We start from the raw sequence: 23,284 nt of genomic DNA on the forward strand, positions 1-23,284 counted from the left end.
GTGACTGCATAGTCCAACACGGGAATTACAGGGCACAAATTTAAGTTGTATCGGGCTAGATCTAGGTTAGATGTCAGGAGGTGGTTCTTTTCCCAGAAAATAGCAGACCTCTGGAACAAGCTGCTGTTTCATGTGGTGAATGCAGACTCACTGAATTCCTTCAAGCGAAAGCTGGATTTGTTTCTGGCTGCTGTGGAGATCACCTATTACAGAAGGTAGGTACTGCAAGCCACAGGCCGCCCTAAGTGGAGGAAGTGCATCCGGGAGGGTGCTGAACACCTCGAGTCTCGTCGCCGAGAGCGTGCAGAAATCAAGCGCAGGCAGCGGAAGGAGTATGAGGCAAACCAGTCCCACCACCCACCCTTCCCTTCAACCGCTGTCTGTCCCACCTGAGGAAAAGAGTGTTTGAAGACCAGGCCCTCAAATCCACCACCAAGCTCATGGTCTACAGGGCTGTAGTAAAACCCGCCCTTCTGTACGGCTCAGAGACATGGACCATGTACAATAGACACCTCAAGTCGCTGGAGAAATACCACCAACGATGTCTCCGCAAGATCCTGCAAATCCCCTGGGAGGACAGACGCACCGACGTTAGCGTCCTCAACCAGGCCAACATTCCCAGCATTGAAGCGCTGACCACACTCAATCAGCTCTGCTGGACATCGTTCGCATGCCAGACATGAGACTCCCAAAGCAAGCGCTCTACTCGGAACTCCTTCATGGCAAGCGAGCCAAAGGTGGGCAGAGGAAACGTTACAAGGACACCTTCAAAGCCTCCCTGGTAAAGTGCAACATCCTCACCAACACCTGGGACTCCCTGGCCAAAGACCACCCTAAGTGGAGGAAGTGTATCCGAGAGGGCGCTGAGCACCTTGAGTCTCGTCGCCGAGGGCATGCAGAAATCAAGCGCAGGCAGCGGAAAGAGCGTGCGGCAAACCTGTCCCACTCACCCCTTCCCTCAATGACTATCTGTCCCACCTGTGACAGAGACTGTAATTCCTGAATTGGACTGTTCAGCCACCTAAGGTCTCATTTTTAGTCTTGCTCGATTCCGAGGGACTGCCTATGATGATGATGTCGCACCTATGACAGAGACTGTAATTCCCTTGGACAGTTATCACTACCGTCCTGCAGACCATGAGCTCGGTGGCAGATCCGAGGGCCTGATCCCCGAACAGCCTCCTCCCCAGGCAGCCGAAGGCCATGCCGGCACACCGGAGGCAGTGCCGAACCTCGTCATCGATGGCTGTATATGTTGTGATACACAAGAATCTCCACATTCAACATCACATCCAGTGCGCCAGGGTACAAGCATACAAACATATGAAAAATGGCAGACAGGTAAAGGGCTTCTGGTCTATCGAGCCTGTCCCACATAATTGCAACACGTTGTGTATCTCAATATATACACTCTCCACCCCGCCCAAAACCTCCTGAGAGAGGCAAAAAAACCAAGCTAAAAAACCCAAGCCAATCTGGGGGGAAAAAAATCTGGGAAATTCCTCTCCAACCCATCTAGGCGATCAAAACTAGCCCAGGAGATCACTGTGGCCCTGAATTCCCTGCAGTACCTACCTTCTGTAAAAGGTGATCTCCGCTCCAGCCAGAAACATATCCAGCTCTCGCTTGAAGGAATTCAGCGAATCAATATCCACCGCACGAGACGGCATCTTGTTCCAGAGGTCTACTATTCACTGAGAAAAGGACCACCCCCTGACATCTAACCTAGCTCTGGCCTAACACAACTTAACATTGTAACCCCTGGCCCTCCCTGACCTGTTTAATTGGAACAAACTGTCAACTGGAACACAATCTATTCCCGTCATCATCTTATCGACCTCAATCAGATCATCCCCAAGTCTACGCTTCTCTAAAGTGTGGAGTCCCAACTCTTTTAATCTATCTTGATAACTAAGATCCTTTAAACTGGGAATTAGTCCCGAGGCCCTCATCTGCATCCTTTCCAAAGCATCAATAGCATCCACTCTGTGACAGAGTGGGTGCGAAATTGCCCTGTTCTGCGCCTCCCATTTGTAGGGGAGGACGAAAACCCCTCATTTTACCCAGAAGGAAAAGGGCTGTGGGATCAGTCTGTGCTGTGAATTGAAACCGATGGAAGGAAAACTTTGGGACACAAATGGAGACCCCCCCCCCCAGTGTTTGGACTCATAGGAAAGGGAATTTAATTTGGAACTATCTACCAGAAAGTTTGAAATCCTAAAGTGCACATGGAAGAAACTACGAACTTTAATCGAATTTGGGATTTTTTTAAAGGTCTGCAAGAAAAGGGGTGGAGTCAATATCAAAAGGGCCAGTTTGGACATTGGAACTAATCAAATTGTCTGGGAACTGTATACCCTCGAAACTTGCCCCTTGAAAACATTAGCATTTAAACAATGCCACATACATATTCCAACACCTTTTTCATCAGGCATAGAAATATCTGGCTCAGGCCAGACTAGCACAATGGCTACAGGAGGCCAATGCAATCAACACCCACTCAAACCTTGAGTAGGTTAAGATCAGTGGGAAAAAAACCTAAAAACCTCAAACTGCTGCATTTTTCAAAATCAAAAGTTCACCAATGAGAAGAATCGACTTCAGCAGGAGAGGCGGACTGGATAATCTGGCTATAAAAAAGGGGTTTCTGACATAGTGAAATAGAGGAGTGATGATTTTCCCTGCCCTCGTGATTTCAACAACCACAACCACAGGCCTCTCGACACGGAAGGAAAACCAGTGTCCGAAGACACCGAAGATAGAAGAAACAAACCACCAGACTGCAGAAGGCACAGTAGTGAGTATAACCTCTGGTCCCCAGAACTCCCAACTCAGTTAGGCCAGGAAAGGTGGGAGGTTGGGCATTGTACTGCTAAACTGGTGTAAAGATTTTCGTTGTGTCCGTTTAGTGGGATTTAGGGGGATTGTTTTGTTGGTGTATTGCTGTTTGTTGAGTTACACCTTGCCAAATAAATTGGAAGCCTAAAGTTCCTCTTGGAATCACCTTGTCTCAGTTCTATTGTATTACATCTCCTGATCGTGAGTCTTATGTCAGAACCGTGTAAGGGAAGCTAGGAGCGCCTCGAAAACGCTCAACTGTGTGTCACAGGCTAGGGAAGAAGGGGTTAGGAGTGTTTGACACTCACAGGTGCCTCACAGGCTAGGCATAAGCTGTGGGGACGCACGAGTCTCAAAACCCCCTTCATAAGCTGTGGACACAGTCTCTCCAGGGGTGCTCTTGCAGCACTCAGGATACCTCACAGGCCAGGCATAAGCTGTGAGGGCAGAAGCCCAGAGAGAGACACCCAAGACACAACAACAACCCTGCGAAAACCCCTTACACATTTGCGCCTCTGGGGGCAGTAACGAGGCGCCAGTCTGTTTTCACCTGGGGGGGGCGCTGTAGGGTCCCATGAAATTGCGCTGGAGTTCGTGGAGGTGTGAACATGGTGACACGCCCCGCAAGTCTTCGCTGTGCGTGGCAATGCTTTCCGCCCCGCAGTGGAAATTTCCAAACTATTGTCCATCTGTGAGGGGGGGGGGGGAGGAGCCCAATTTTGGGAGGAAATGGGGGCCTGACATTATCAAAATGTTTCTATTCCAATATCAGTCACTTCAGTTGCTGTTTACCCTGACATTATATGGTAAATTACCACATGCCCTTAAAACAAAGGGTTGCTTGTAATCTAACTGGGACAAAAGAGCAGTCATTTTACAGAGTCATGTGATTTCCACTTATTTCCCAAAGAAACTACACCTGTATTAAATTCTCAACCAAGAACAAGGTGGAATGGTACCCATCCCTACCTCACAACCTCTGTTGGACCCACAGCAAAAGGGAGAGTCAAGAACAACTTAATTAAGTTCAACACAGCAACTGTTCATTAGCCTTTGCCCATGGGTTGGGTGCAGCTCATTAATCCAAAGGCTCCCTTACATCTAATAGACTTCAGACATTCAGATGAAGGTCAAATATACTAAAAATATACTCGGAGAGAGAACCGTTTCCTAGCATTAACTGGCTGGAACAATAAACGACTGCATAATTCTCAAGTTGCACAGACCATTGTCAGGCCCAACCATCGTAGTTTCATCTCATGCTCTATCAAACGTTGTAATGTTGACCTCTGAGGGTAAACTCACCGCTTGCAGTGACCCAGCAGTGGAGAGAAAGAAAGACTTGCGTTTATATAGCGCCTTTCACGACCACCGGATGTCTCAAAGCACTTTACAGCCAATGAACTACTTTTGAAGCATAGTCACTGTTGTAATGTGGGAAACGCGGCAGCCGAATTGCGCACAGCAAGCTCCCACAAACAGCATGGCAGTATATTTTTAAAATATACAACGGGGAGGTCCTTGGAACAGAAAAGTATTCCCCCAAGATGTCCTTTCCCCTTTCAGCAGAGACGAGAATGATGACCTTACCAGCAAGGTCCAATTTCTCATTTATATTTAAAGCAGGTGTTCACTGTAACCCACCTACCTCTGCAGTGTAGATGTAGATGATAGTGAAGTTAGCAGACACAAGGGCTCGGAGAATAAAAAGTAAAGTGGTCAGCACAGCCCTAGGAAAGAAAGAAAGACTTGCATTTATAAAGCATCTTCCACGACCTCAGGTCAGGTTGTCACAAAGCGTTTTTCTGCCAATGAATTGCTTTCCGAGTACAGTCAGTATTATAATGTAGGAAACACAGCAGCAATGTCCCACTATAACCAGATTATCTGCTTTTAGTATGTTGGTTGAACGATAATTATTGGCCAGGAAACTCTCTTCCTCTTCTTCGAATAGGATCTTTTACGTCCATCTGAGAGGACAAATGGGGCCTCGGTTTAATGTCTCATCTGAAAGACAATGCCTTCGGCAGTTCAACACTCCCTCAGTCGTGCACTGAAATATCAGCTAGATTATGTGCTCAAGTCTTAGAACCTATGATCTTCTAACTCAGATGTAAGTGTACTAGCACAGAGCCAAATATAGCCCTTTTACACACACCACTACTTAGAGTGATGGAAGCTGATTTATCAAAAGCGTTCTGGATATTTCGAGGGGTGTGACCCCATTCTCACATCCCTGGGTCTCAATTTAATGTCTCATCTAAAAGACGGCACCTCCGACAGTGCAGCACTCACTCGGCACTGCACTGAAGTATCAGCCTGGAATTTGAGCTCAAGGCTCTGGAGTGGGGCTTTAAACCCACAACCTCTGACTCAAGAGGCAAGAGTGCTACCCAGTGACACCAATAAGCCAGTGTCGACTTGCTTGGAAATTTTGACAGCACGTCAAAGTATATTAAAATACATGCAGCTGCAGAAGGGTTAATTTTTTTTTTCCTGATGACATTTAGGGCAAGTGATTTGTCATTGGGAAGAGAAATTCTGAACTAGGAAGGCAACAGCTGATAAAATCGGCAACACAGGAACACATTCGAGTGGGGATATAAAAGGACATTGTTGGAGTTGCACTTTCCCCTCCCGCCCACACCCCTCTGCCCTGTCTCCTTGAAGAAAGGTTTCAAAGAAACATATTGATGTATTGGTATCAATTGTGCAACAAACATCTCGGGCTGCGGTACCTGACACTTTCAGTGGTTTTGAATGCACAGCCACATATGAGAGGCAGTATAACTCCGTGTTCAGATCAGCAATCTGCCTCTCTCATCATTCTGAAGGATCACAACGATCCTAGGAAGTGACCGACAAGGCACTGTGCCGAGCTTGTGAACAATGGGAAGACCAGCAATCCACTCACAATGCTACAAAATCACCTCACACAACGTGTCAGCCATTGGCTATCTTAAAATGTGTTATAACAGCAATAAATAAGACTTACATTAAACAATTAAAATGACATACCAGTCTGCAGCAGATAATCCAATTTCCCAAATGCAGTGCTAAGATTGAGTTTTCAGAGTAGGCTGTACCAGGAACAATAAGGGAACAGGTAGGGATTGTGGGTAATGGATAAGTACAGTGATGGAAGGGATTGTGGGTAAAGGACAGGTATGTTGACAGAAGGGATTGTGGGTAAAGGACAGGTATGATGACAGAAGGGATTGTGGGTAAAGGACAGGTACGGTGTCAGAAGGGATTGTGGGTAAAGGACAGGTACAGTAATGGAAGGTGTAATGTGTGCACACACGAGTTTGCTCACAGGTTTGTAGAGCTGTTGAGTTGGGAGTGGCTTAGCCAGTCACATGATGTTCACAAGACTCAATAAAACCCCAGCCAGTTGGGTTCGTGGGATCCACAATGAGGCAGGTGGTTGTGAGCCTGGTGGATGAATTGGTAATGTGTAGTGTGATTGTTAAACCTTTGCTAATAAACCAACTAGTTCTTAATAGCAATGTGTTGCTATGAATTCTTAAGCAAATAACCCATGAAGCAAATACATTACGGGGGGGGGGGGGATTGTGGGTAAAGGACAGGTATGGTGATGGAAGGGATTGTGGGAAAGGACAGGATTGTGGGTAAAGGACAGGTATGGTGACTGAAGGGATTGTGGGTAAAGGAGAGGTATGGTGATGGAATGGATTGTGGGTAAAGAACAGGTATGGTGACAGAAGGGATTGTGGGTAAAGGACAGGATTGTGGGTAAAGGACAGGTATGGTGTCGGAAGGGTTTGTGGGTAAATCGACTAGTGAAGGAATCGATTGAGGATGAGGAACAGACATGGAAAGAGAGAGTTGAGGTAGGTGGGATAGGTGGACAATGGAAAACGTGGAGGTGAAGGAGCATGCAGGGTGAAGTGGAACTAAGGGGGTGATGGGAAGAAGGAGGAGTGCCTGGAAGATCCATGAAATGTAGGGAGATTTTTGCGACACTGTTTTGTGTACGGTTTGTTGATAGGAGAGTGTGTTTCCAATGTCTATCAACAGTCAAGATGATGAGAGTTCATTCTTCATAACCAGTGGCCAGCAGTCATCCTACCTGCTGCTGCAGATGTTGAGGAAGAGAAAGAAAATGCCAGAGGTCCCCATGGTTAATGCCAAACTGCGACGTCTTCCTAATGTCTCAATGATGAAAGGACTAAATGGAACAACTGAAAGAGAAGACATTTCAGTCACACGATAAAGATGGGAATGATTCTGTTCAAACCCCCCTGAGATATTTGTTAGGGGGAATCAAAAACAGCTGGAGTTTGCAAATGAATTGAACTCCTGATAAAGACAGCTCAAATTAAAGATGTTGAGGTTGTGCTCCTTGAATGAGGATTTAGTCAAATACAAACTATTATCTTCCTTGATTTTCGCCACGGGGCATATCTCCAGCACCTCACCCACGTCACCATTCGTCATGTGGACAGTGACTAACCTCAGGCTATTCATCACCTGGTCCTGTTTCAACTACAAATGGCTATATCTATAATTTACTAACCAGCGCCTTGAAAGAGAGAGCTTTGCTTCGACAAAGTACAATGCAGCTTGCTACTTGAGTTAAGCTAACTCTTAAGAGTTTTTATTCAATAAACCCAGATGTTCTGATTGGCGTTACTTTAACCGGGTTAGCATGAGCGTTAAAATAACCCCCATTGGAAAATCTAGTTAACCAGTACAGTACTAGAAGATTAACACTGAAGAGGGTTTTTTCTAAGAGATATTTATAGTGGATTTGAGACCTAAAGAAATAATTTGCAATTCTACAGCACCTTTCATGACCTCCGGACATCCCAAAGTACTTTACAGCTAATGAAGTACTTTTGAAGTGTAGTCAGTGTTATAATGTAGGGCAATACCGCAGCCAATTTTTACAAAGCAAGGTCCCACAAACAACAATGAAATAAATGACCAGATCGTCTGTTTCAGGTGTTGGTTGAGGGATAAATTTTGGCTAAGGTGCCAGGAGAAACTCCCGTGCTGGTCTTCAAATAGTGTCATGAGATCTTTTACATCCACAGTTCAGCATTCTCTCAGTATCGCAGTGGGGTGTCAGCCTACATTTTGTGCTCAAGCACTCCGGAGGGAGGCTTCGAACCCACAACCTTTTGACTCAGAGGTGTGTGTGTTACCAGAGAGCTGACACCTTAAAGCACTGATAAAAGTTGGTCGTCATTTCCTGAAGTCTTGCAATTGCTGTTCAGAATTTTCCAATTAAGGCCATGTTCCTGTTCCAAATTTTCTCCAAAGGAAGCTGTGTCAGTCCTCATAACTTAAATCAGTGTCGTGTCAGAGGTCTATTCCCAGGATTGTGGCACCATGGAGTGATATGGTGCGCAGGTCTCTGCCTGAGATTCCCCACACAGCCTGGAGTTCACAGCAAATTCAAAACTACGAGAAAATGCAGATTAGCGTTACAATATCCTGATTGCTTGATGGTCTCATACGGTCACTGTAGCATTGGTGAGATGCTGTTTCACTCAACGAGATCATCATAGTCTACTACGCTTGCATGTCAGTTTAGGCCCGGACACCTGACTTACATGAAAAAGTATCAGTGCACTATCCAATTCTGTGGCCACACCATGATAAGCATACAATGTGAGGGTGCATAACAGAGCAACAACACTGATTCCAAGTGCAAAGAAAATGAGCTGTGAGGGAAGGTCAGAGAGAAGCATTAGCTTTACAGTCAAAGGATAAGATTTAAGGGGTCACCAAGGTCTCTAAACATTAACATAAGAACATAAGAAATAGGAGCAGGAGTAGTCTATACGGCCCCTTGAGCCTGCTCCGCCATTTAATATGATTATGGCTGATCCGATCATGGACTCAGGTCCACTTCCCTACCCGCTCCCCATAACCCCTTATTCCCTTATTGTTGAAGAAACCATCTATTTCTGTCTTAAATTTATTCAATGTCCCAGCTTCCACAGCTCTCTGAGGCAACAAATTCCTCAGATCCACAACCATCCGAGAAGAAATTTCTCCTCATCTCAGTTTTAAATGGGCGGCCCCTTATTCTAAGATTATGCCCTCTAGTTCTAGTCTCCCCCATCAGTGAAAACATCTGGTGTTGCTGAGGGAAACTAAGAATGCCACTTCAAACTAAACCAAGAAAGTAAGAGAAATTGTTTAAAACAGTTACCAAGAAGAACTTTCTTCCTCATAGACGGTAAATATTCTGGATCATCTGCTAGGGAGGGAATGCTTGAAGTGCAATTGATGCTATAATGGGAGAGTTCTGGCAGTAAAGGGACAGGCTTCAATGGCCAAATGGGAAGCATGGTTGAATGTCTTTCATCCAATGACTGGCCTGGCTGAGATCAGCTAAGTCACCACACAGCAAGGGTGGACCCTGGGACCTTCCGAGCGTCTGACATCAGGTGATCTACTAGAACCTGTCTTCTCTGGATTAGTTGGCTCACTGCTCTCACTCTGGGATGAAATGGCTCCATGTATGTGAGGTCTTCAAAATTAGGAAGGGTTTTTGATCAGGTAAATCAAGAGGAAAATATTTACACGGCTCGGTGAGTCGTGAAGCAGAGGACATAAACTTAAGATCATCTCCAAAAGAACACAGACGGTTGTTGGGACATGGAATGCCCGACTGGAAACAGTGGTGAAAGCAAAGTCCATAAGGAGGTAGATTTTCAGCTTACTGCCCGGGCTTGAAACTGACAGTGTCAGCTGTGGCTCAGTGGGTAGCACACTCGCTTCTGAGTCAGAAGGTTGTGGGTTCAAGTCCCACTCCAGAGACTGGAGCACATAAATCTAGGCTGACACTCGAGGGAGTGCTGCACTGTCGGAAGTGCCGTCTCTCGGATGAGACATTAAACTGAGGCCCCATCTGCCCTCTCAGGTGGATGTAAAAGATCCCATGGCACTATTTCGAAGAAGAGCGGGGGAGTTATCCCCGGTGTCCTGGCCAATATTTATCCCTCAATCAACATAACAAAAACAGATTATCTGGTCATTATCACATTGCTGCTTGTGGGAGCTTGCTTGTGCGCAAATTGGCTGCCGTGTTTCCTACATTACAACAGTGACTACACTTCAAAAGTACATCATTGGCTGTAAAGCACTTTGAGACGTCCAGTGGTCATGAAAGGCGCTATATAAATGCAAGTCTTTCTTTTATTGGCCACCTGTTATGTCCAGGGGCAGTTTTATAACAGGCGGCCGATTCACGACACCACCTGAGGGGCGGGATGAAAATCTACGCCAGTAGCCTATACAAGGGAAAGGGGACAAATGTTGTAAAAGATTTATAAGGGTATGGGGGAAGAAGATGGAGGAATGGGACTAGTTGGACAGTTCGATTAGGGAACTGGCATTGGCGGGATGGGCAAAATGGTCTATTCCTGTGCTGTGGTATTAATTCCAACATTAACATATGAATGCATGAACTCGTGTGGATTCTCGTATTGTGTAAGTTGAGTTTTCCCCACTGATCTTAACAAATCTGCGCATTGCAGGGGTGAAGAAAATCGCGGCTTCTTGGTGTTAAATTACACTCGCTGTTTGGCCAATATTGTATCACCAGCAACATGTCAGTGCAGATTTACTGCGGCAACCACAACAGTGTGTGAGACACGGCCAAGGCGGACACTGCTGATGCCAACTGATGATCAGAGGGACATTCATTTTGTTTATTATAATACAGGTAGTGACCAAGAACATTGTTGACTCGAAGAGCAGCCTTTTTTAATAAATGGATTATTACTGGCATCTTTCTATTTAGTTCACCTAGACAGGCCTCTGGAACCGAAACACCTGCGTATTTAACCTGAAAACGATCTGTTCCTCACCATGTAATCAGTGCACAGTCACGCCTAGATTTGCTAAACGCAGGTGCTATTCGTGAGGGATGCTCAGCTTAAGGAGCTTACTTACCCCTCAGGTAAGGTCAGCTCAACATGGTACGCATGGGTCTGAGGAGGGGGCTGAACTAACAGAGTAAAGCAATTTTAAATGCCTCAGTGTTGCACTCCCCTGATCAGGAAATCTCATTGAGAGAGAGAGAGAGAGAAAGAGAGAGGGAGAGGGAGAGAGAGAGGGAAAGAAAAAGAAAGAGAAAGAGAGAGAAAGAGAGAGTGAAAGAGGAGAGAGAGAAAGAGAGAGAACTTGACGTTCACAACTTGACGTGTAGTCGCTGTCATGTCACCCAATTAACTTATTATATACTAACGCATTATCAAACACAACCCTTGTCTAACCATGTAATTCTAATATTCTATTCTCGTTGCGATATATTCAGTTGAATTCCTGACGCATTATTTTCATAAACCAGCCCTTACTGTACACAACAAATTCTTTGTGGTATAGAGTTAAGAGGGAGTTAACCCAAGTCTAAATATATCCTTTACACTTTCTTTAAAGTACCCAGTTTCATCACTGTAATTTCACTCGAGAGTCTCTGTTGCCCCAGTGTAAGCACTCTACGTGCTTGGCATCACATTCAAGCCCACGCTATCAACATTCGTGCTTTGCGGAAGGGTCACTGGATAATGGTCAGGAGTGGGAATTCTGGCTGATTTTGCCTCCAATTCCAACGCAAGGCTCTGACACCAATTGCACTGCTGTCCCAGCCGAGATCAGGTTGTTTAGGTGATTCCAGGGATTGAACCTGAATCTACTGGACTATAGGGTTTTATTGCTACCTCCGACTGAGAGATTTCACTTCTGGGAATGCAATTTTGCTGGTGTGTCATTATATTGGAGAATAAAAAGCACGCATTCTCCTATTTTCCATTATGTTGGATCTAAGAAGTTTGTTGGCAATTACAAAAAATAAACTGGGACAATGCGGTACTTCACCTGTATGTTGTGCATCTATCATCGAATCATATACTACAGAACGAGGCTGGTCAGCCCATCGAGCCTGTGGCAGCTCTTTGAAAGAGCTATTCAATTAGTCTCATTCCCCCACCCTTTCCCAGAGCCCTGAAAATTTTTCCTTTTCAAGTATTGACAGTTATTATTGAATCTGCTTCCTATACCTTTTCAGGCAGTGATTCCAGATCATTAAAAACTCACTGTGTAAAATAATTTCGTTTCATTTTCCTTCTGGTTATTTTGCCAATTTTCTTAAATTTGTGTCCTCTGGTTACCGTGTCTGCACCAGTGGAAACCATTTCTCATTCCTTGCTCTATCAAAACCCTTCATGATTTTCAACACCTCTATTAAATCTTACCGTAACCTTCTCTGTTCTCAAGAGAACAATCCCAGCTTCTCTAGTCTATCCGTATAACTGAACTCCATGGAACCATTGTAATAAATCTCCTCTGCATTCTCTCTAAGGCGCCAAGACTTGGACACAAAGGGGGGGATTTTAACATGGGTAAGATGGGATTGCTTGTGGATGGGGCAGATCAAGGCCCCACCCCCAAAAATAAAGGTCGGGTTAGGCCACGCCAAAATGAAGAAATCCAACGGGGAAACTTAGAAAAAAAATTTTTTGGCGTACTTGGGCCCCAAGAATAATTGAGCCCCATGGACTCGGGTCCACTTCCCTGCCCACTCCTCATAACCCCTTATTCCCTTATCGTTTAAGAAACTCTATTTCTGTCTTAAATTTATTCAATGTCCCAACTTTCACAGCTCTCTGAGGCAGCAAATTCCACAGATTTACAACCCTCAGAGAAGAAATTTCTTCTCATCTCAGTTTTAAATGGGCGGCCACTTATTCTAAGATCATGCCCTCTAGTTCAAGTCTCCCCCATCAGTGGAAAGATCCTCCCTGCATCCACCTTGTCAAGCCCCCTCATAATCTTATACGTTTCGATAAGATCACCTCTCATTCTTCTGAATTCCAATGAGTAAAGGCCCAACCTACTCAACCTTTCCTCATAAGTCAACCCCCTAATTTCCGGAATCAACCTAGTGAACCTTCTCTGAACTACCTCCAAAGCAAGTATATCCTTTCGTAAATATGGAAACCAAAACTGCACGCAGTATTCCAGGTGTGGCCTCACCAATATCCTGCATAACTGTAGCAAGACTTCCCTGCTTTTATACTCCATCCCCTTTGCAATAAAGGCCAAGATTCCATTGGCCTTCCTGGTCACTTGCTGTACCTGCATGCTATCCTTTTGTGTTTCATACACAAATACCCCCAGGTCCCGCTGTACTGCGCCACTTTGTAATCTTTCTCCATTTAAATAATAACTTGCTCTTTAATTTTTTTCTGCCAAAGTGCATGACCTCAGACGTTCCAACATTATACTCCATCTGCCAAATTTTTGCCCACTCACTTACCCGGTGTATGTCCTTTTGCAGATTTTTTGTGACCTCCTCACAAATTGCTTTTCTTCCCATCTTTGTATCATCAGCAAACTTGGCTATATTACACTCAGTCTCTTCTTCCAAGTCATTAATATAGATTGTAAATAGTTGGGGTCCCAGCACTGATCCCTGCGGCACCCCACTCGTTGCTGGTTGCCAACCCGAGAATGAACCATTTATCCCGACTCTCTGTTTTCTGTTAGTTAGCCAATCCTCTATCCATGCTAATATATTATCCCCAACCCCATGGACTTTTATCTTGTGCAGTAATCTTTTATGGGGCACCTTGTCAAATGCCTTCTGGAAGTCCAAATACACCACATCCACTGGTTCCCCTTTATCCACCCTGTTCATTACATCCTCAAAGAATTCCAGCAAATTTGTCAAACATGATTTCTTCTTCATAAATCCATGCTGACTCTGCCTGACCGAATTTTGCTTTTCCAAATGTCCTGCTACTGCTTCTTTAATAATGGACTCCAACATTTTCCCAACCACAGATGTTAGGCTAACTGGTCTATAGTTTCCTGCTTTTTGTCTGCCTCCTCTTTTAAATAGGGGCGTTATATTTGCATTTTTCCAATCTGCCGGCTCTGACCCGTCGAATTCCGGGTTTTACCGAGGCGGGACAAGGGGCGGGCAAGCCAACCTGGTCCCAGGAGGCAGGTTGGCAATTTAAATATGTTAATGAGGCCGACAGCCTCAGATTTAACCTGCTTTAACAGTGACTGGCCGGTTTTCCCAAACCTTGGGAAACCCGGCAGCTGAAACAAGGCGAGGACAGCCTTTACAGCACTACTTGTGGGCCGAAAGAAGCTGAGTGACGAGAATCTTTAAAAGTGGTTTTAGAATTGCATGCTTAGTGTAGGGCCTATTCTACAAGTAGGAATCGAAGTTATGGAAGTATGAACTAGACAATTATGACCTTTGAAGTCGTCACCTGAGCACTACAGTCTGTTACCCTCAGTCAAAATAAAGAGTGGGACCTGATATTCCCCTTTCAGACAGAATAATCTCTGTAGATAACGACTACTACTCAAATTGGGGGAACATGCAGCTTCGGAATGTGCAATTTCTGAGGATTCCACTTCATTAGCCAGACACAGACCTGTTGCAAATACACCTCAATCTTCTGTATCGGCGCAAACAATCTGCATAGAATACCCTGAGTGGAGACAAATGCACACACACATGCATACAACACACACACTAACCTTTTTCCAAATCTTTCTTTTTAAGTCCATGAGATATCTGCCTTTTTGTTCCAGCTGTCTAAAACTGCACCAATATTATGCCATGTTATACATTGAAGACATTTGAAACAGGCAGAAAAGGCCAATCCTTCAGCTTTGAACACACACACACGCAACTCAACACAAAGTTCAGAGACACGTAGACTCAAGGTCATAAATACCAACAATTACATGCAACAGAAAGGATGAATGATAATTAAACTTTTAAACAGAGTTAGATAAACAGAGAGAGAGCGATTGTGCTTACACAGTAATTCCCCTAAAGTGCTGATGACCATGGTCTGGTAGTCTGCTGATTCGAAGGTCTTACAATGGCAGCTCTCCAAGGAATTGCGCACATCCTTTGCCTCGATAACTCCCATACTCTTACAGACGGCGTTGTTTTCCAATAGCTCCGAGCTAGTCAGAACCAGCCCATAATAAGCAAATGCTGTTCCCAACCTAGAAGAACCGTGGAGGTCAGTTACATCAAACAGGTGCCCGCTTTCAACTGGCTTCAGCTCAAAGTTATTTTACCAAATAAATTTCGGCATATCCTTTCAGAAAATGTTTACAGAATAGTGGTCAATCATTACAGGTCTGATTCAAATGAGTTAGGCCAAGCAGAAGTAAGGTGTCTCAGAGCGTCCAATTTTGGCCCATTGCTTTTATGACCAAACCACTTCAGGCCTTCTTCAAACTGATACAAAGAGCCATTTATTGGCCCAGATTTTGTTGAATAAGAAACGATGTCTGATCGACGCATGGGAGCGAGACACCCCGTGAATTGCAAATCGCCACTGGTTGCTGGCCGATTTGCACCATTCTGCCGTTACCTTTGCAAAAACAGCATCGAGCCTTCAACCTCCCCGCGATTTTTATGAAGTTGTTGCATTTGCCCATTAAGTGCCCGTTAAACTCACTGCAGAAAGTTAAATCTTGTAATTAACAGCCTAAGTATCCTTTTAACGATGTGGTAACTGTTAATTACTGCCAATTAACCTCTCTTGCCCAGAAAGTGAACAATTAAAAAAGTGTGAACGTTCATTCCTTCAGGTTGTGAAATGTTGTTGGAGGTTTTAAAAATGTCAGATTAAAAAAAGTTACTAACTTTTTCTTTCTGTCTCTTTTTTCTCTCTCTCTTAATCCAACCTTTTGTTCCCTCTCTTTGGGCCCAAGTTTCCCCAGGAGTTGCTCCGTTTTTTTTTTGGAGCAACGAGATTTTTTGGAGTAACTTAAAAATCGCAATTCTGGCCATTTAATTTGCTCCAGTGTAAGTGAGTTAAGTTTTTTTTTTAGTTTCGTTTTTTTTTCAAAAGGGGCGTTACCAGCCACTTACGCCTGTTTTGGCCATTTAATCAGTTTAGACAACTAAAAGTTACTCCAAAGTAACTTAGGCCAGTGTATGAAGCCACTTGTGTCCGCACAGAAAAACCGTGCGGTGAATTAAGAAATCAGCGCAGGTAGCCAGAAATGGGGAGGAAGGGAAGTGAGAGGATTTTGCAAAGAAAACACGTTCACATCGAAATTAAAGAAGCATAAAAACCATCAATAATAAATTAAAAATAAATTAATTACTAAAAAATAAAAAGTCCTACTCGCCGACTGCACCTTCAGCCAGGGCTAGGGGCGGGAGGCTTGCAACAAGCAGCAGGAGAGCCCTCCGGGGCATGTCAATGGAACTATTTGAAAGATGCAAACATTGGACTCGAGCTGCTTCCTTGGGCTCCTCCAGCTCCTGCTCCTGCTCCTTCTCCCACAGACTCCTACCAGCTCCTGCTCCCCTGGGCTACTCCAGCTCCTGCTCCCCCAGGCTCCTCCAGCTCCTGCTCCCCTGGGTTCCTCCAGCTCCTGTTCATGCTCCCCTGGGCTACTCCAGCTCCTGCTCCCCTGGGCTACTCCAGCTCCTGCTCCCCCAGGCTCCTCCAGCTCCTGCTCCCCTGGGCTCCTCCAGCTCCTGCTCCTGTTCTCCCAGGCTCCTCCAGCTCCAGCTATTGCTCCCCCGGGCTCCTCTAGCTCCAGCTCCCCCGGGCTCCGCCAGCTCCTGCTCTTCTGGGCTCCTCCAGCTCCTGCTCCTGCTCTCCCAGGCTCCTCCAGCTCCTGCTCCTGCTCTCCCGGGCTCCTCCAGCTCCAGTTTGTGCTCACCTGGGCTCCTCCAGCTCCTGCTCCCTCGGGCGAAAGTAAACTTGTGCAAAACATAAAAACAGATAGTAAAAGCTTTTGCCGATATATAAAACAGAAAAGAGTGACTAAAGTAAATGTTGGTCCCTTAGAAGATGAGAAGGGGGATTTAATAATGGGAAATGTGGAAATGGCTGAGACCTTAAACAATTATTTTGCTTTGGTCTTCACAGTGGAAGACACAAAAACCATGCCAAAAATTTCAGGTCACGGGAATGTGGGAAGGGAGGACCTTGAGACAATCACTATCACTAGGGAGGTAGTGCTGGACAGGCTAATGGGACTCAAGGTAGACAAGTCCCCTGGTCCTGATGAAATGCATCCCAGGGTATTAAAAGAGATGGCGGAAGTTATAGCAGATGCATTCGTTATAATCTACCAAAATTCTCTGGACTCTGGGGAGGTACCAGCGGATTGGAAAGCAGCTAATGTAACGCCTCTGTTTAAAAAAGGGGGCAGACAAAAGGCAGGTAACTATAGGCCGGGTAGTTTAACATCTGTAGTGGGGAAAATGCTTGAAGCTATCATTAAGGAAGAAATAGCGGGACATCTAGATAGGAATAGTGCAATCAAGCAGACGCAACATGGATTCATGAAGAGGAAATGATGTTTAACTAATTTACTGGAATTCTTTGAGGATATAACGAGCATGGTGGATAGAGGTGTACCGATGGATGTGGTGTATTTAGATTTCCAAAAGGCATTCGATAAGGTGCCACACAAAAGGTTACTGCAGAAGATAAAGGTACGTGGAGTCAGAGGAAATGTATTAGCATGGATAGAGAATTGGCTGGCTAACAGAAAGCAGAAAGTCGGGATAAATGGGTCATTTTCGGGTTGGAAATCGGTGGTTAGTGGTGTGCCACAGGGATCGGTGCTGGGACCACAACTGTTTACAATATACATAGATGACCTGGAAGAGGGGACAGGGTGTAGTGTAACAAAATTTGCAGATAACACAAAGATTAGTGGGAAAGCGGGTTGTGTAGAGGACACAGAGAGGCTGCAAAGAGATTTAGATAGGTTAAGCGAATGGGCTAAGGTTTGGCAGATGGAATACAATGTCGGAAAATGTGAGGTCATCCACCTTGGAAAAAAAAACAGTAAAAGGGAATATTATTTGAATGGGGAGAAATTACAACATGCTGCGGTGCAGAGGGACCTGGGGGTCCTTGTGCATGAATCCCAAAAAGTTAGTTTGCAGGTGCAGCAGGTAATCAGGAAGGCGAATGGAATGTTGGCCTTCATTGCGAGAGGGATGGAGTACAAAAGCAGGGAGGTCCTGCTGCAACTGTACAGGGTATTGGTGAGGCCTCACCTGGAGTACTGCGTGCAGTTTTGGTCACCTTATTTAAGGAAGGATATACTAGCTTTGGAGGGGGTACAGAGACGATTCACTAGGCTGATTCCGGAGATGAGGGGGTTACCTTATGATGATAGATTGAGTAGACTGGGTCTTTAGTCGTTGGAGTTCAGAAGGATGAGGGGTGATCTTATAGAAACATTTAAAATAATGAAAGGGATAGACAAGATAGAGGCAGAGAGGTTGTTTCCACTGGTCGGGGAGACTAGAACTAGGAGGCACAGCCTCAAAATAAGGGGGAGCCAATTTAAAACCGAGTTGAGAAGGAATTTCTTCTCCCAGAGGGTTGTGAATTTGTGGAATTCTCTGCCCAAGGAAGCAGTTAAGGCTAGCTCATTGAATGTATTCAAATCACAGATAGATTTTTAACCAATAAGGGAATTAAGGGTTATGGGGAGCGGGCGGGTAAGTGGAGCTGAGTCCACGGCCAGATCAGCCATGATCTTGTTGAATGGCGGAGCAGGCTCGAGGGGCTAGATGGCCTACTCCTGTTCCTAATTCTTATGTTCTATGTTCTTATATTCCTCCAGCTCATGCTCCCCCAGGCTCCTCCAAGCTCCAGCTCCTGCTCCCCCGGGCTCCTCCAGCTCCTGCTCCCCCAGGTTCCTCCAGCTCCTGCTCCTGATCCCCGGGCAGGTCTAAGTGAGCGCAGGAAGGCAGCAGCCGGCCTGTGCGGCAGGCCACTCAGCCCAGGATAGGGGCGGTGAGCATCGGAACACACTGGGAGGGTGAGGAGCTACTGCGCATGCGCACAACTGCCAGCACTGTTTCCAGCGCAGGGCTGTAGCTCCGCCCTGTAGAAACGCTGCGCCAGGAGCCGGGAAACACAGAAAAGCTGCCAGAACACGCAGTAAGGTTTTTGGCACTGTTTTGAGTGCACAAAGTCAGCGCATCTCATGTTAGTGCGCCAGAAAAAGGGGTTGGGGAAACCTGGGCCCTTTATGCCTGATTTGACATTGAATTCGCCCACTCTAATTCAACCCCCTTCTCAGAATTTCCTCTGTTTCTTTGTTAAACCTTAAATCTCATTGGTCCCGTGTTCCCCAAGGTCCTAGATGCCCCCCCTCACCATGTGGTTATTAGCTCACACTTCTAGCAACTTAGTTTAAAAATATTAAACTATTAAACTTAAACTTTCCCGAACAAGTCTAACTAATGGGCGCGCAGCAAGATTGCCCCCTCCTGCACAATCTAGGCCGTTATTGCTCAAGTCCAGCCCAAAAACAAGGTACCACCACCGTCGTGCAGACTTTTGGTGGAAAACGGCCGCCCTTGGACAGGATGTCACATTACACGTGGTACGTTTTAACATCTGTGGTACATTGCAGTCTCTTAACCCAGTTATCAGGCGAGGTCAATGTGGTTCCTAATGGAATTCAAAGCCCCATATTTTGTGTCATACACGCTGGATATGAAATATTCCTCTAGCCAGCGTATGGCACAGCACCACAAGTCACATGTAGGTTACTGTTCAATATCTAGCAATCTTTTTCATCAATTCACGTATTTTATTTGATTCAAGGGTCAATTGAGATGTCACATCTATAACATAGTAAATTTGCTCTGTATGTCGCCCACTCCTTATTTGGCCATCACCATTCTGCGACACACAAAGTCACACCCAAGGGTGCACAATTCCACCACTGGATGGAGCTTCCAGAGCTCCAGAAATTCCAGATCCCACAACAATACCTACAGCACTGATGCATTCTGAGGGAATCTTCAGTTAGCCTGACTTTCCAATGGACAAAGCCAAGGGAGATCCACAAGACCAACAACAACAACAGCAACATGTATTTATATAGCGCCTTTAACGTAGTGAAACATCCCAAGGTGCATCGCAGGAGTACCCTGTATATTGCGATAAAAATTTGACACCGAGCCACATAAGTAGACATTAGCGCAGGCAAAGAGGTAGGTTTTAAGGAGCGTCTTGAAGGAGGAAAGAGAGGTAGGGAGGTGGAGATGTTTAGGCAGGGAGTTCCAGAGCTTGGGGCCTCGGCAACAGAAGGCACAGCCACCAATGGTTGAGCGATTATAATCAGGGATGCTTAGGAGGGCAGAATTAGAGGAGCGCAGACATCTTGGAGGTTGTGGGGCTGGAGGAGATTGCAGAGATAGGGAGGGACGAGGCCATGGAGGGATTTGAAAATAAGGATGATGTTATGTCTTGAATAAAGAGTCAGACTAGATACTACAAGCTCAAAGTATGCGTGACCGTAGTCCTTTATTACAGATCTCAGAGTGCCTCTCCTGCCTGTGAGGCCTCCTTATATACAGGTGCTCCCAAGGGATTGTGGGATCCCTTTGGACTCCAGAGGATAAGCCCTCTGGTGGTTAGACATGGTAATTATAGGTTTACATACATAACAGATGAGAAGTTGAAATCGTCCTGAACTCGTCTTAATTACAAGGGGAAATTCATTTAAAACTGAAGTCTGCGATAGTGAGCTCCACAGCACATACAGTTGAATCCTCTCAGCTCCCAAACTGATGGTCGTGACTTCGAGCCTCAGTAATATCGATCGCTGGATTGGCAGATAGAGAATTCTGTCACAGAAAGACTAGAGCTATTCATTCAACTTTCCCTGTGTAAATCACAGCTTGGCTCATGGCTCAATCTAAAGCTCCTCAGCCAATCATGGACAGGCTGCGAGCCCATGTTATGCCACCTTCCCCAATACAGGAGATTGGAAGGCAGTTAATGTCACCTCCCAATGATCTGGTAGGTCAGCACACTGCCCCTATTGTCCCAGGTTTGATGGCCGGCTAAACTAGCAAGCCTCAGCCATAGTTACAACCATCTCAACGGTATCAGCAACAGGTCACCAAATCTTGCGTACGATCTAAAGAACCCCTGCTGCAAAACTGAGCAGAAGCATCGTGGGAAGGATAAGATTGAACATAAGAACGTAAGAATTAGGAGCAGGTGTAGGCCATTCGGCCCCTCAAGACTGCTCTGCCATTCAATGAGATCATGGCTAATCTACTACCTCAACTCCACTTTCCTGCACTGTCCCCATATCCCTTGATTCCCTTAATATCCCAAAATCTATCAATCTCTGTTTTGAATGTACTCAAAGACTGAGCATCTACAGCCTTTTGGGGTTGAGAATTCCAAAGATTCACCACCCTCTGAGTGAAGAAGTTTCTCCTCATCTCAGTCCTAAATGGCCGACCCCTTATTCTGAGACTGTGACCCCTGGTTCTAGACTCCTCAGCCAGAGGAAACATCCTCCCAGCATTCTACCCTGTCAAACCCTTATACTTAAATCCTCTTGTAATAAATGCCAACATAACATTTGCTTTCTTAATTGTTTGCTGTACCTGCATGTTAACTTTCAGTGATTCATATACAAAGGACACCCAGGTTCCTCTGAACACCGACATTTCCCAAGCTCTCACTGTTTAAAAACTACTCTTTTTATATTATTCCTACCTGGGCAAAGACGTGATGTCTTTCATGGTTCAACGTCCTAACACCGACTATCCAGGCCCACAACTGAAGAATGGTCAGGTGGGAGGGGGTAGGGGAGGGGTAACAGAGGGCTATCGGTGTCCGTGGAACCTGTAACCCAGCGAGGAGTCACCGGACTCAGGAGGAGAGGGGGAAAGAAAAAATAGAAAAGTGCGCAAGAAGATAAAGAAAATGAGAAAGATTGAGAGAAAAGGTAAAAATACATCCAATTTGTTGGTCGCGGTGTATTTACAGTTTTGTTTTAATGTCTGGATATAGTTTGAAGGGAGATGACATTTACCAGATGAACCACGACTGCAGTGTTGTACGCCTGTACTCAGAATCGACCATGTCAAGAATTTTTCCCGTCTGCTCCTATAGACAAAAAAAAATCCAAGTCAAGAACTTAGCAAAGCCGTTGTTTATATCAATAATCATCATCATAGGCAGTCCCTCAGAATCGAGGAAGACTTGCTTCCACTCTAAAAATGAGTCCTTACGTGGCTGAACATTCCAATACGAGAGCCACAGTCCCTGTCACAGGTGGGACAGAGAGTCATTGAGGGAAAGGGTGGGTGGGACTGGTTTGCCGCACGCTCTTTCCGCTGCCTGCGCATGATTTCTGCATGCTCTCGGCGACGAGACTCGAGGTGCCCTCCCGGATGCACTTCCTCCACTTATATCAATAAAGAAGTGCCAGGATTATCCGATTACAGCCATGGCCTATGCACATGCCCAGTTGGTAGTGCTTTCTCCAGCACAGGGGCCCAATATTGCGTTCCCGTTGCATTCTCGGCTATCAGCGCAGTGTGTGCTGCCGGCATACTGAGGGGACATCTCCAGGCATTAGCATACTGCTACTGCGCGATGTACTGGCAGCAGTTCTCTCTCCCTTTTTAAAAAAACTTTTGGAAAATCCATCGTTTTAATCGATCTTTATGTCACCTCTCCATCCCCATCTTGGCTCACCATCTGTACCAATTATTTTATCTCCCACCTCTGTGAAATTTTGGGTTGTTTTGCATGCTACAGGTGCTGGATAAAAGCTCGTCATTGCTGTTAGTGTAATCATCATACTTATCCCGGCTTTCAACTAATTCCTTCCATGTAATGTGCTTTCAGACACTTCTAAGAGATATGATACAACTTTAAATAATGCTTTTCTTAGAAACATAGAAAATAGGTGCAGGAGTAGGCCATTCGGCCCTTCGAGCCTGCACCACCATTCAATAAGATCATGGCTGATCCTTCACCTCAGTACTGCTTTCCTGCTTTCTCTCCATACCCCTGGATCCCTTTAGCCGTAACTGAAGTCTGCGATCGTGAGCTCCACAGCATACACAGTTGAAACCTTCGCTGCACTCCCTCAATAGCAAGAACATCCTTCCTCAGATTAGGAGACCAAAACTGAACACAATATTCCAGGTGAGGCCTCACCAAGGCCCTGTACCACTGCAGTAAGACCTCCCTGCTCCTATACTCAAATCCCCTAGCTATAAAGGCCAACATACCATTTGCCTTCTTCACCGCTTGCTGTACCTGCATGCCAACTTTCAACGAATGATGTACCATGACACCCAGGTCTCGTTGCACCTCCCCTTTTCCTAATCTGCCGCCATTCAGATAATATTCTGCCTTCGTGTTTTTGCCCCCAAAGTGGATAACCTCACATTTATCCACATTATACTGCATCTGCCATGCATTTGCCCACTCACCTAACCTGTCCAAGTCACCCTGCAGTCTCTTAGAGTCCTCCTCACAGCTCACACCGCCACCCAGTTTAGTGTCACCTGCAAACTTAGAGATATTACACTCAATTCCTTCACCTAAATCATTAATGTATATTGTAAATAGCTGGGGTCCCAGCACTGAGCCCTGCGGCATCC

At 45.5% G+C, this 23,284-nt stretch overlaps 1 protein-coding gene across 1 annotated transcript in view; it reads right to left on the reverse strand.

Annotated features, from left to right (window-relative positions):
* Nucleotides 1–23,284, reverse strand: part of svopl (SVOP-like) — a 126,993-nt gene that overhangs the window by 17,199 nt on the left and 86,510 nt on the right. The window contains exons 9-12 of the mRNA XM_070901689.1: nucleotides 21,700–21,773; nucleotides 14,666–14,859; nucleotides 6,932–7,043; nucleotides 4,487–4,568 (exon numbers count right to left, since the gene is read on the reverse strand). Coding sequence (XP_070757790.1) covers nucleotides 4,487–4,568; nucleotides 6,932–7,043; nucleotides 14,666–14,859; nucleotides 21,700–21,773 — 462 coding nt within the window. The remainder of the gene's footprint in view (nucleotides 1–4,486; nucleotides 4,569–6,931; nucleotides 7,044–14,665; nucleotides 14,860–21,699; nucleotides 21,774–23,284) is intronic.

The sequence above is a fragment of the Pristiophorus japonicus genome, chromosome 15 (assembly GCF_044704955.1).
Source record: "Pristiophorus japonicus isolate sPriJap1 chromosome 15, sPriJap1.hap1, whole genome shotgun sequence".
In the NCBI taxonomy this organism is placed as follows: Eukaryota; Metazoa; Chordata; class Chondrichthyes; family Pristiophoridae; genus Pristiophorus; species Pristiophorus japonicus.